General features: G+C 34.2%; 2 protein-coding genes across 9 annotated transcripts in view; one reads left to right on the top strand and one right to left on the bottom strand.

Moving 5' to 3' along the window:
- The window catches only part of Abl (tyrosine-protein kinase Abl), a 111,279-nt gene that overhangs the window by 70,071 nt on the left and 28,351 nt on the right, over positions 1 to 12,857 (top strand). The gene's annotated exons all lie outside the window — the stretch shown is intronic.
- Positions 3,023 to 4,829, bottom strand: LOC141403720 (lipase member H). The gene is made up of 2 exons (XM_073986567.1): positions 4,697 to 4,829; positions 3,023 to 4,628 (listed from the first exon to the last, which is right to left on the bottom strand). The coding sequence occupies exons 1-2, from the start codon at positions 4,827 to 4,829 to the stop codon at positions 3,679 to 3,681; spliced, it is 1,083 nt and encodes a 360-aa protein (XP_073842668.1). The 3' UTR covers positions 3,023 to 3,678.

Raw genomic sequence — 12,857 nt, 5'->3', positions numbered from 1 at the left:
AGGTTGTGAATCGTTCGTTGGTTGATCGTACGCATGGAGAAATAAGAAGGTGTTGCTCAAAATCAGTCTAAACGTCAAAATTTATTCACAATTAGGCATTACTGTGACAACTAGAGCGATAATCAGCTGTTTTGGTGTGTGTAGTACCCAAGGTCTATAGAAGGTCGGCCATTCAGAGTTCTGTTAGCAACTTTTGACAACAAACATAATAGATTTTATATTATTGTGATTTGAGTTTCTTTGTATTTTAAATCACAATAATGTTTCTGACAACAAACATAACAATCAGGTGGACTTTAGTGTCCAACTGTATAAACTGTGGTAGTACCTATATTATTGTGCCATGATCGTATGGGTCTCCGATTGATTCTAGTTCAGTGAAATATTGAACTATAATTAACTATATCGATTGATCTAGTTCATACGCTCTGTTAAATGAATCGTTCAATTGAACTATGTAGTTTTTTCCTGAACTATACAACTCTAATATTAAATCTCAAAGGAAAACCAAGGGGATGGATGGTTTATATTCGCAATTGCACGGTTATTAAATGCTTACTTGGTTATTAAATACTGTCAAGTTGTACCCTTCACTTGGGCGTCAATTTTGTACTTGTAAAGCTTAGAACTAGATCTGGACTACTTAAATTTAAATTTTCTTTGCTAGCGGGATAGGAACTCATTGCCTCTCAACAGCTTATCCTACCAACAAACTGTAAAATTACCTTATGTAAATATGGACATACAATTATTTATAATGAAAATTTTCACAGAAGACATTTCCCTTTCAAAACGATTGAAATTAGCATTTTTTAGAAACGTCAAGTGCACTTAGAACTTCAGTTTCACTTATTAATGCCCATTGAATGCGACTTTCACACAACTTTTAGCAAGAGAATGGAAGCTTTTGATGGGCATTCCATTTCATTTTTTTTTTTGTTTTGTTTTAAAATAACCCTCATTTGAAAGACGTGACGGACATCTCAATTAGGGAACTAAGTGCAAATAATTCAATTTGACAAATACTTTTGGACTGCTATGGTTTTCAAACTTTGTAAAGTCACAAATATTAAGAAATAAAAAGGTAACCAGAAACCCAGAAAAAATAACGCAAGGGACGCGCATTTGCAACTTTTTCGTCTGTTTACATGCAAAAACGCTGTAAAAAGAAATGCTAAATTTCTTTTATTTCCCCTACGAAAAAAGCAAAATACCCAAAGACAAAAATGAATTACAAAAAGTAAAATGAAATAAAATCATTGTGCTGTATGTGACTGATGGCTGGCTGTAATGTCGTCGACATTGTTGTCTCTCTTTTTTGTCGTCTATGTCACATTCACATTGTGAAAAATCAGTCAGTCAGTCCTCCATTTTTTTCAGATCTGTCTGTTCCCTTTTGCTTTGTAAAGTTCTTCGTGAATTTAATGGCATGAGTTCAGCAAGTATCTGTCTGTGCCACTTTTAGACATTGAGTCGAGTGAGTACTCCTTATGTTGTTGTTTTTTCAACTCATTCTGTGTCTTTGTTCTTTCAAAAGAGTAGCAGCAGCGATGCTAGTCGTCATTAAATTTCATTCATTGGGATGTAAGTTTATTTTCTTTTATATGAGGGTTGTATGTAAAGGTCGAGTAAATTTAATAATTTCAACATTGATTTTAATTCAAAAATTGTTTCATGTTTCAGCTTTGGAATAACGATACGTGTCTTAAGTAGTGCAAATATTAAGTTTTTATTAATTTTTCCAAATATGGAAACCTTGTAACTACACGAGATTTCGAAGGGGTGGCTATTAATGTTTTGAGTTTTAATTAAAAATTCTGTATTTTTAGCACTGATTTAGAAAAAACCCACCATTTGACATTTTGAACGTCATATGAAGAAATTGATGAGAATTACTATAACGAAGAAAGATTTAAAAATAACAAAACAAATGTTTATTTATTCCGTTATTTAGATATTGATAGCTCAATGAACGTAAACAAACAAAACGATTCCCGTACCAATCACACAAAGCCACAAACTTTTCAGCTTCTCTGAATCGTTTCATTCTCACAACCAAAACCACAAACTTTTCAATGTAAAAAGATGAAAAGCGTACGATTGCATTTTCATTCACCACCGAAACGAAAAGAATTTTTGGCAAACGTTTGCTGTGCGTTATGGTCAATGACACACTCAGGCACACACACGCATTTGATAGCATAACAACCCAATAAACAAACATCAACATACCACAGTGAATTTTATCAACCACCAAACGTTTTTGATTTATTCACATGTGTTCAGTACTATTTCGTTTTCTATTTGCTCTTGTAGAGTTGAGTACTTTTCGCTTATCATTTTGTTCGTACTCGCGAATGTAAACAAAACGAAACTAAACATCGAGCTCCGCCAAAATGGATTATGTTTCGTTTTGTATTGTTCCTATGGAAAATACGAAACGATTGGAAATGTTATTTAAAGTATTTTTACGTACGCTGTTCAAAATTCGTTTTCGTATACCTAGAATCTGTATATATTTGTGTTATTTAAGGATGTTTTAAGCAAAATACTATAGAAATATGTGATAGATATGATTAACTATGACAAATTCTTCCCGAATTTCGGACGAAAATAGCTAATAACTGTCTTTCTGCAACGATATTCGAGGTCTCATATAAAAGTTAATATTGCCAGAGTTTGGAAATTAAATGAAACGTAATCCGGGCTAAGGTAATGTAAAGACATTTTTGGTTTCTAAGTCGTTAAAATCGCATGTTCCGTTTTATATTTACCTCAAAATCTATTGAAGTTTTAGAATACAGTTTCAAAAATCATGAACTTTGCATATGAACCAAATAAGTTGATTATCATCACGACTTAGATTAGAAGTTTTCCTTTGTGTTTTTAATGCAAATTTCATACCCAAAATCATTTTATAGCAAAGTTAAATATTAATATATAGAGAGATTTGAATAGAATTTTATTTCCAAATACAGGGAACCGCAATGTGTTATATTTTTCAACCGAATCATTCCCCGCAAAATATTCGATGCCAACGATGCCATTCAATCATGGGTGCAAGTGATTTGGAATGTCATCTTTTTAGCATCTTCATCGATGAATTTTATATGAGCGTGGACCCCAAAAGATGCTGTTCATTTCACCAATGCTTTGACATGTCATTTTCACCAATGCTTTGGCATGTCATTTTCACCAACCCTTTGCAATGAAATTATCATTACGACGAGAATTTTAACAACGTTGGTTGTGATTTCGAGTCTCCGACAACATCAAGACTATTGTAAATAATTAATCTTATATATTTAGAAAAATGTGTATAAATAAAAACACAAAATCCATCTCTATTGGGTCGATGGAATGTGTTCAAATGCTGATGAAAATATCGGATCTTTCACGACTTCAAATGCATGGAACCCCTTCCTTCAAATTTTTGTCGATTGTCAATTCATTGGAAAAAACAAATAAATCAACAGGGTCACGGGAAACATGTTCGAACGCCCTCAAACTATAAATCAGTTATTTTTATTATTTTCACAATATAACAAAATTTTCAACGCGCACGTCATATTATCTTCATAAACTATTACTTTCAAATATATTTCAATACATCACAATAAAACTCAATCTCATATCTTAATTTGTTATAAAATAAATATGCATCATACACTTATATTTTCATTTTAAAATACTATTTTTACTTCGATATTCCAAGCCATCTTCTTTGAGCGTAAACGGTGGATGTGCCTGGGTAACACAAAAGTACAAACCATTAGCGGTAATGGGATATGTGATACCAATATTGACGGTATCCGTATAATTACACTTGCCATCCTTGAACGCCATCCAACTTTCACATTTTACAGCCGTAATTGGGACACGTTCTATCATAGATTCCATAAATAAAAGAAACGGGTACATATGGCTGCATACCCAACTCTCACAGCCAGGCTGCATTCTGCGCTTTGGATAATAACCAATACCATTGGGATAAATGTCAATGGTACCCAGGGGATCTCTAACCCCAAATAGATTTCCTTCTCCATGAAGTACTACAACACGAGAGGTAACATTGCGTCGCACAAAAATATCATCCGAATCACAGATGTGGGCACAAGGATCAATGGCAATCAGCTGATCAATCACAGATAATGTCTGGTTGTTATTTATGCGCTCAGTGGTGTAAAGTGATGCTCCCAATGCTGCAGCATTGGCACCCACTGAATGTCCTGCCAACGTTATGGCCTTGGGGTCAACACCATTTCCCACCAAAACTGACAGAATTTTGGCTATGAAATAGCCGTGTAGTGTTAAATGATGTCTCAGAGCGTAATAAAGTTGTTGTACATCCTTGGCGAAATTCACCACAATGACATTGAGGTCCCGTCTACGCGCCTGTAGCATATGCAAATGGGCCTGTATGCTGAAATAGCTGTTATCGGTATAGAATCCATTGATGTACAGCAAAGTCTTACGATTTGGATTAATATCAAAATCTCGTATTTCCGACAAGGCGCGTATGGGCAACTCCACACTTTGATTATTGATTGTAAGGACATGGATGCTGGTGTCACTGGGATTAATGCCATTGTAAAGGGACATAACACCCTCATCCACGGGAGCATCACCTAAGAGAATAGTATAAGAAAACGAAAAGCTATATAAAAACATTTATTCGATGCAGTAATTTACTTACAAAACTCCCTCCATCCTCTATGAAAATATTCCGTTAAAATATCAATATTCTTTTGTTGTATTTGCTCCACAGACAATGCTCCACAAAGTGCCAAGAGACTCAAGCCTAATAAGATTTTCCAACTTGAACACATTGTTTGTTCTGATCTTAATCTTAATTGACATGGAACTTTTTGGATAATCTCTTCTTATAAACCAATAGCAGTTGGTTGTTGATCTGCTAGCTTTGATGTGAATTTTGGCAGTTGTCACGTTCTCTTTGCAGGTGTTGCGTAATATCGGAAGTATTGCCATTATTTCCGTATAAAGAAAGCGCCAGACAGCAGTTAAATAAATTTTCTTTATAAATGATGGTGTCTAATAAGCAATTCGACATTTTCTTTTGAAAACATTTAGAAGCGGTGAGAAGGTTCACAATATTAAAGCTCTGAGCTTGTAATAATTGTATCTTGGTGAGAACATGGTGTACAGATATTAAACATGGCTTAGGATAAGTTTATTTCAGAATTTCTCTACGACAAAAGAATAAAATTTTGCAGTGTGTCAAAACAGCATAGTTGCTTGGTTGATGATCCAGATTCAGGTTATTATAGCTTAGTGTGAAAAAGAAGTAAATAAAGTTTATAGACAGAACGGAACCGAGAAAGCTTAATTATTTTGAAAAAAAGCTCAAAATTGTCAAATATCCCAAATTGGAGGTACGTTATTGGGGCCGCACCTATATTAACAATTGTCTGCATCAAGCTTGTCTAACAAAAAGGAGCCCATATGTACATTAGGGCTATAACCAAAAAAATACCACAGGCAAAGGCATTAAAAACGGTCGAATTTGTTGCAAATGACACCATATTCTCTTGTCCGATAGGTACAAAAAAAATATAAACATAAAATTCACGAGTTTATGTTGTACTCGGTATTTTAATCAATATTTATTTTTATTTAAGTACTGCTCTATATACTTGTTCCACAAACATCCCATACGGGACAAGGGAGACTTCTCTCATATCAATGAGTGCACCCCGATTCATATCAGCTCAATGATATGGGACCTACTGTTTATCGCCGAGTCCGAACGGCGTGTCTTAGGACACCACTTGTAGAGAAGTTTTACATGGCTGAAATACGCAGGAAATATCGCCAACATTACTGAGGGATATATTTTGCCACCGTTGGAAATTTTGATGTTGACTGTCCGGGGAATCAGCGTGCAAGTCGTACAACTTTAACTCGATTTTCACAAAAATCAGGGGTATCTCCCCTTACACATCAACAGCGAGCCACATTTTCTGAAGCATTTCAATTAAGGACTTTCAGAAGGTAAAACATTCTTGTAAAAAAATAAACCCAAGGCCAATTTTAGTACTTTTCATAGCCGTATAGTAGGTATTTCCAATACCATTTCAGCCATCAGCGACCTTCGCAACAAATTTCAGAATTTGTACGCATTTAAAAAAAAAACTCCTTATACATATATATCAACCATTTATGCCAACCGCGATTCTTATTTCCAGCTCCATCAGTTCCCCAAACCCAATTATAGTAGTTTACATATAAATCCCCTCCTAATATTTCTAAAATTTCTGCTAAGCTCTTTACACAATAACAAATAATACTAAATTCTGTACCATTTAGTACCTTCAAAAATCATCTCTATATCTTAACCCCACATAACAACAGTGACTCTAAGAAAAAATTTTAGAATTCCAGCTCTGTTCCTACACCCGAAACAAAATTTAGACCGCTATAGTACTTTTCGTTAATTTATGGTACGTATTTCTTAAAACACGTCTATATACCAACGTTACACACCAATACTCACCCTAACTCCATAAAATACAGATTCCAGTTCTGTCCCTACACCCAACAACAAAATGAGTACCATTTAGTAATTTTCGTATACTTGTGGTACGTATTTCGATAACCACATATTTCAACCCTACACTGACATTAAAAGAAAATAATAACATTAATCATAATTCCAAATCTCAGGATTCCAGCTGTATCCGTTCATCCAATACCATATTGTACCAAAACTGAGTACAATTTAATACTCTTCGTACCCATACGTAAGCTTTTCCAAAACTAATTCAATCCTTTACTTTAACAGTAACCTTAGTACTTTTCGTACCCATAAGTACGAATTTCCTCAACTTCCTCAATCCTACACTCCAACTGTTATCCTAATTCTAAATTTCAAGATTCCAGCGCTATTCGCCCAAATTGTACAAAATGTAGCACCATCTAGTACTTTTCGTACCCATAAGCACGAATTTTCAAATTGTACCAAATTTAGTACCATCTAGTACATTTCGTACCCATAAGCACGAATTTACAAAACTTCCTCAATCCTACAGGCCAGTATTTCAAATTTCAGAATTCCATTCGCTCAAATCCAAATTGTACCAAAATTAGTACCATTTATTCCATTTCGTACCCATAAGTATGTATTTACAAAACTACCCCAATCCTACACTTCAAAAGTAATCTTAATTCCAAATTTCAGGTTTTCCAGGTCTATCCGTTCACCAAAATTCAAATTGTACCAAATTTAATACCATTTAGTACTTTTCGTGCACATAATTATGAATTTCCAAAACTACTCCTATATCTAAATCCTACACTTCAACAGTAATCTTAGTTCCAAATTTCAGGATTCCAGCTCTATCCGTTCCCCCAATTCCTAATTGTACCAATTTTAGTACCATTTAGTACTTCTCGTACACATACGTACGAACTTTCAAAACCATTTCCATATATTCCCATACCAAATTTTAAGTTTCAAAATATACAATTGGTACCAAATTTCGTAACTTTTAGTACTTTTCATACACTTATAGGTCGAATTTCCACAAACCCTTTGGTACGTACATCTTTCTAACCCTCTATCAGTGACCCTTATTCCAAATTTCAGATTTCTAGATTTTCCCGTTTGCTAATTCAAAGTACCTTTTAGTACTTTTCGTACCCTTCTAGTCCGAATTTTCAAAAACCCAGCCACCCCAAGAACAACCCATACTCAAAGTTGCAAGCTTCTAGCTTTAGCCATTTCGTGTGGACGATGATCTGTCTGTCACTCACTTATCACTAAGCTCTTTAATATATAAAGATAATTTCACCTCTATTAGTAATATCGATTATAACGACTATCGCTTATAGCGTCCGAATTTGGTCGGTTCCTTGACCGATCTTATGAGCCACTTCGACTGTGCCTGTCAATAACCTCACTAACCTACAAACTGAGATCTGCGGAAATTATAATTTCTTATGACCGCAATTCATTGTAGCACCTCCTTTATTTAAAAAAATTCATCGCCTCTGTTTTCTATTTTATGTTTAATCTGAGAAATTACATATTTAATGCTCCTGCTGTTGTTTTTTCCTGTTAGACTTAATGATGGCAAGAACCACGGTCACACAAAAAAAAAACAGAAGTGTCTGTCTTACGAACAGCATGACACCGCTTTACAAAAAAAAACTTTTGTTTGTTGTTTTTCTTCCAAATATACCCTAAGATGTCATCTTAAACCGGGCACAAACCCACTCACACACTGACGACTTCAAATCTTAAAGTCCTTGAAAATAATTTATCTTGTTTCTTATTTCGATATAAATAAGAAGGCATGCACATTCATGAAAATAAGGCATGAATATGTTTTTCATGCGTGTTTAACTCATGCAATTTAAACAATACCCGCAGTAAATTGAAAGATATGGCACAGAATATTTTCACTGCCCTGACGGACAAACAAAGGCAAGGAGAGACAAGCATTTGTTGTTGATCAACGTCATCAAGTACGAATAGTAGATATCTTCCTTCTGCATCTTTCCAGGCCCTCGTTTTTGTTACTGGTGGAATGCACTGCTTTTCGTATCTTGCAGTTATTGTACGGTTTTCTTGACTATTCTTGCGAGAGTATCCTCAAAAGTTGGCAAGCAAGAAAGTCACTGTCACCGAAGTGACAAATTGAGACCTTTTGAAAAATGTGGGCGCAATTTCATGCCGTTTTTCTGAGTTCAAGGAGGGAATGAAATATTACATGGATGCGTCATGTTCTTAACTTATATGAAACATTATTTCTAAAGACAAGCAAATCAACACTGCATGTAACGCAAAAGTGCTATTGATTATTTTGAAATGCATAAAGTCCATATTATTAAACAGGTGTACGTTTCAACAAAAACAAGACGATATTTGATCTGTTCCAGAACAAGTATTTTCGTATATGGGCAAAACTGCCAATTATTTCATATTCCATTTCCAAAAAATTGAATTTTTTCTTTTCGCGCTACATTAACGATTTTTGGTACATATGTTAAGAAAAAATTCCCCAGTACAAATCCGCTCGCGAGCAAATTTTTGGTTGTTGCGGACAAATGTCATCGCGGTTTTACTTCTGCTTTTAAGAAAAAATTATTATAAACACGCTAATTATTTTATTGAGCACAATTGTCACTAAAAAGTTATCACTAAGTGACGTCATTAAGTAGATTGCATAATACTTGTAAAATGTTTCTCAGCATTCGCGGAATTTACAAAAAATTGACAAAATTTTAAATGTAATCCGAATTTTTTGAAAATATGGCTCCATATACCCGTCAAAAATTACAAAAAAGTAACAGTTTTAAATAAAGACTTCACGGGGAATCAAATGAGACCAAACTTATAATCATCGGGATAGTATTTAGGATATTATAGCCAAAATAAGCACATATTTGTGTTACAAAAAACTAATTTTGGTTTGGAATAATAGTTTTCACACGCATTCTAGAGTCGAAAATATTGGAAAAATTCTATAAGAGTACTTCTTTTATTTTTCTTGAAACTCCCAAGAAAATGGGTGGCTTTTGCTTTATCTACATTCACATAGAAGGTTTCCCATTGAGGAAAGTTATCGGGTTGTTGAAATAAATCATTAGACTTCTTAAACGGAAACAGAGTTCAAATAAACCGCTTTAACTTATATGCATTATTAAAATATGTGTAAATCGCGTAATTATCAAAATCGTTTAGTCCGCATGTGATTTTCATGTACAGCAAGACCATATCTTTTAATTTGTATATATTTTTCGAAATATAATTTGGACGCTAAGATGTAGCATCGGCTGCATCTTAGCATTAAAAAACCTATAAAACATCGCTAATTTTCCCAAAGTTAATACAATTTCGTTCCGCATCCGGTTTTAGTGTCACCATGAAAATCTGCATCGATATATACCTATTTCAAGGCAATCAGTCAAGAACCGTGGATGTAGCATCACACACTATTTTTGGGATAAAATGAATGTAGTTCCCTTATCAGTGAAGTTTTTAAATCTTTGTTTCCGCAAAAAGGAAGATCCTGCACTAGTTTTTTCATAGCAGTGCAAGCTGCCGACAGAATACGCGATAAAATGCGCGATATTTTCAAAAACAATATTAGGTGATTTTCCTACCTTGGAATTTCTCGTATCTCGCGTTTTAGTAGATGGAATTTCACGAGTATTGATTTATTAGATCTGCAACGTAAAAATCAAAAATTTGCAATCAAGTACGAGTAAATCGAATGCCAATTGTAAAAATTAGGCCCGAAAAATATGATTTTTAGAAATTTGTTCACACAAAATTTTCGTATTTGGATACAGATTTCTCTGAAGCTGTGTAGGCTACATTCACGACACATATATCAAATAAATCAGAATCGTGAGTTCTTCATTCCTATATATGATTTTTTGAAAAACCTGTTTGCGGAACGAAATTATAAGAAAATTTCAAAAAACACTTAAAATCTGGCTTCAAAATGTCAGCATCATTTAATGGTAGACGCAGATCAAATTTTGAGAAGTTAAACACTAGTGAGATGATCCTTATTTAGTTGCCTTCTACTTTTACTTTAACGGGAAAATCGTAAAAAGTGTGGTTTAATCACAAATCGAGAGAAAACAAAAAAAGACACGTTGGCTTCAACCCATTTTTACCCATTTTTTAACATAAATATAGCCACAGCTTCCACGCAAATCAACTTTGAAACCCAATATTTTTTGCCAAGTCTAAAAACATTTCATTTTATCCAAAAGCACTTAAATTGTACAATATACAACCACTATTCCCGAGTTATAAAGGGGTAAACCTTGGCTTCAACGATGTTAAATTTTCAATAATATTGCCCATATACCTACGTCTAAAAAGTTTTACAAAGTTTTTGGGTACGAATCACACACACATTAATGTAACTTTTAACAACTGTCGATGTTATTTGAAATTTTATTATCTTAACGACAAATTCGTCTTGAGTTTTGTCTTTCCGCCGTTGCAACTTAATGAAGAAAGTGAGAAAACTCACGGGGAATTTTCGTTCAGAATAAATCAAATAAACTCGGGACGCGTGAGAACTTGTTGTCGCTAGTTGATTGTCCTGCGTGAAATAAAGACGGAATATACGGAAAAAGACTGTGGGCAGCAAATACGCTTTAGAAGATATGATACATTTGGTATATTCCAATTATGAAAAGTAAACCTGCCCTAGAAATCTCTGAAATCACCTCTCTTAACCTGAGAACGCTGTACAACATCATATACCACGCAAAAGAGCCACAACAAAGAACTGGTAAAATTTGTTCATCGATTGGACAATAAATGTAGTCTTTAGAGCGATTTCGTGAAAATTTGCCTTCGGTCCCAGTGACACGTGTTAACATATTCCGATAGTACTCAAACTTTGACAATTTTAAAATCTTACAATGATATTGTATTACCGGAGTAGAGAATGCACGTCTTTTGTGTTAAAATGTGAAAATAATATCCGATTTGTTGTTTTTCTCTTTCGATTTGACTAAACAAGTCAGAGCGAGTAGATCAATTTACAATCCAAGGTCAGATCACAGATAACTGCACAAGTAGTCAATTTCAAATTTGTTTTATTAATTTTTGTCAAAATCTCCTAAAATATTACAGAGTACAATCAAAAACGTATTATTTCAAAAATTAATTACTTATTTATTTATGTTTTTACAATGGCTTCACGTCTGCAATATATTTTTTTCTGGGAAGTGCTTATTTCAACTGAAATTGAAAATTATATAATTATTTTTAAGTTAATACTACATGTTTCAAAACATATATAGTCGAATATTTTATGTTTTCATAGTTTTCCGAAAATGGATTTTTGCTATCAACACTTTTCCAAAAGAAAAGTAGAAAGTTGGCATAAGTCGACGCGATTCGTAGAAATATATTTCATTCAGTAGAAGTTTTTCTGCATAATTTTTTTCACGTCTGTTTATATAACCAGTAAGGAAAGGATCAAAGTCGGGCGGGGCCGACTATATAATACCCTACACCACTGTGAATATGTAAAATATAAATCGGAGCTATATCCAGATCTTAACCGATTTTGATATAATTTGGCACATTTATTTCCAGACCGAATTCAGTCACACATTCCAAATATCATTGAAATCTGACTTATATATCGTGTTTGGAGCTAAAAATACGCGAAATCGGCCGAAAATATATATGGGTGCTATATCCAAATCTGAACCGATTTCGATATAATTTGGCACATTTATTTCTAGACTGAATTCGGTCACACATTCCAAATTTCATCAAAATCGGACGAATATAGCGTGTTTGGTACAGAAAATACGTGAAATCGGCCGAAAATATATATGGGAGCTATATCCAAATGGAACCGATTTCGATATAATTTGGCACACTTATTTCTAGACCGAATTCAGTCAAACATTCCAAATTTCATCAAAATCGGACGAATATAGCGTGTTTGGTGCAGCAAATACGTGAAATCGGGCAAACATATATATGGGAGCTATGTCCAAATCTGAACCGATTTCGATATAATTTGGCGAAATTTCGTGGCCACTGGGAACCACATATGTAAAATTTCAGCTAGTTCAAGCAAACAATGTGGCTAAGATCCCTAAAATACCTTAAATCGGGAGGTATCGTTATATGGGGACTATACCGAACCGTGGACCTATCTTGACAATTTTTAGTGGAGCAATTTCGCGGCCATTGGGAACCTCAAATGTAAAATTTCAGCTGGTTTGGGCAACAAATGCGGCTAAGATCCTTAAAATACCTTAAATCGGTACCTATATTGGGGCTATACCAAAACTTGGACCGATATAGCCCATCTTCGAACTTGATCTTCCGACGGCTAAAAAAA

The sequence above is a fragment of the Musca autumnalis genome, unplaced genomic scaffold (genome assembly GCF_047663935.1).
Source record: "Musca autumnalis isolate F117 unplaced genomic scaffold, ASM4766393v1 scaffold_4, whole genome shotgun sequence".
NCBI classification, from domain to species: domain Eukaryota; kingdom Metazoa; phylum Arthropoda; class Insecta; order Diptera; family Muscidae; genus Musca; species Musca autumnalis.
The sequence above is the reverse complement of the archived record's forward strand: the minus strand, read 5'-3'. Positions and strand labels throughout refer to the sequence as shown.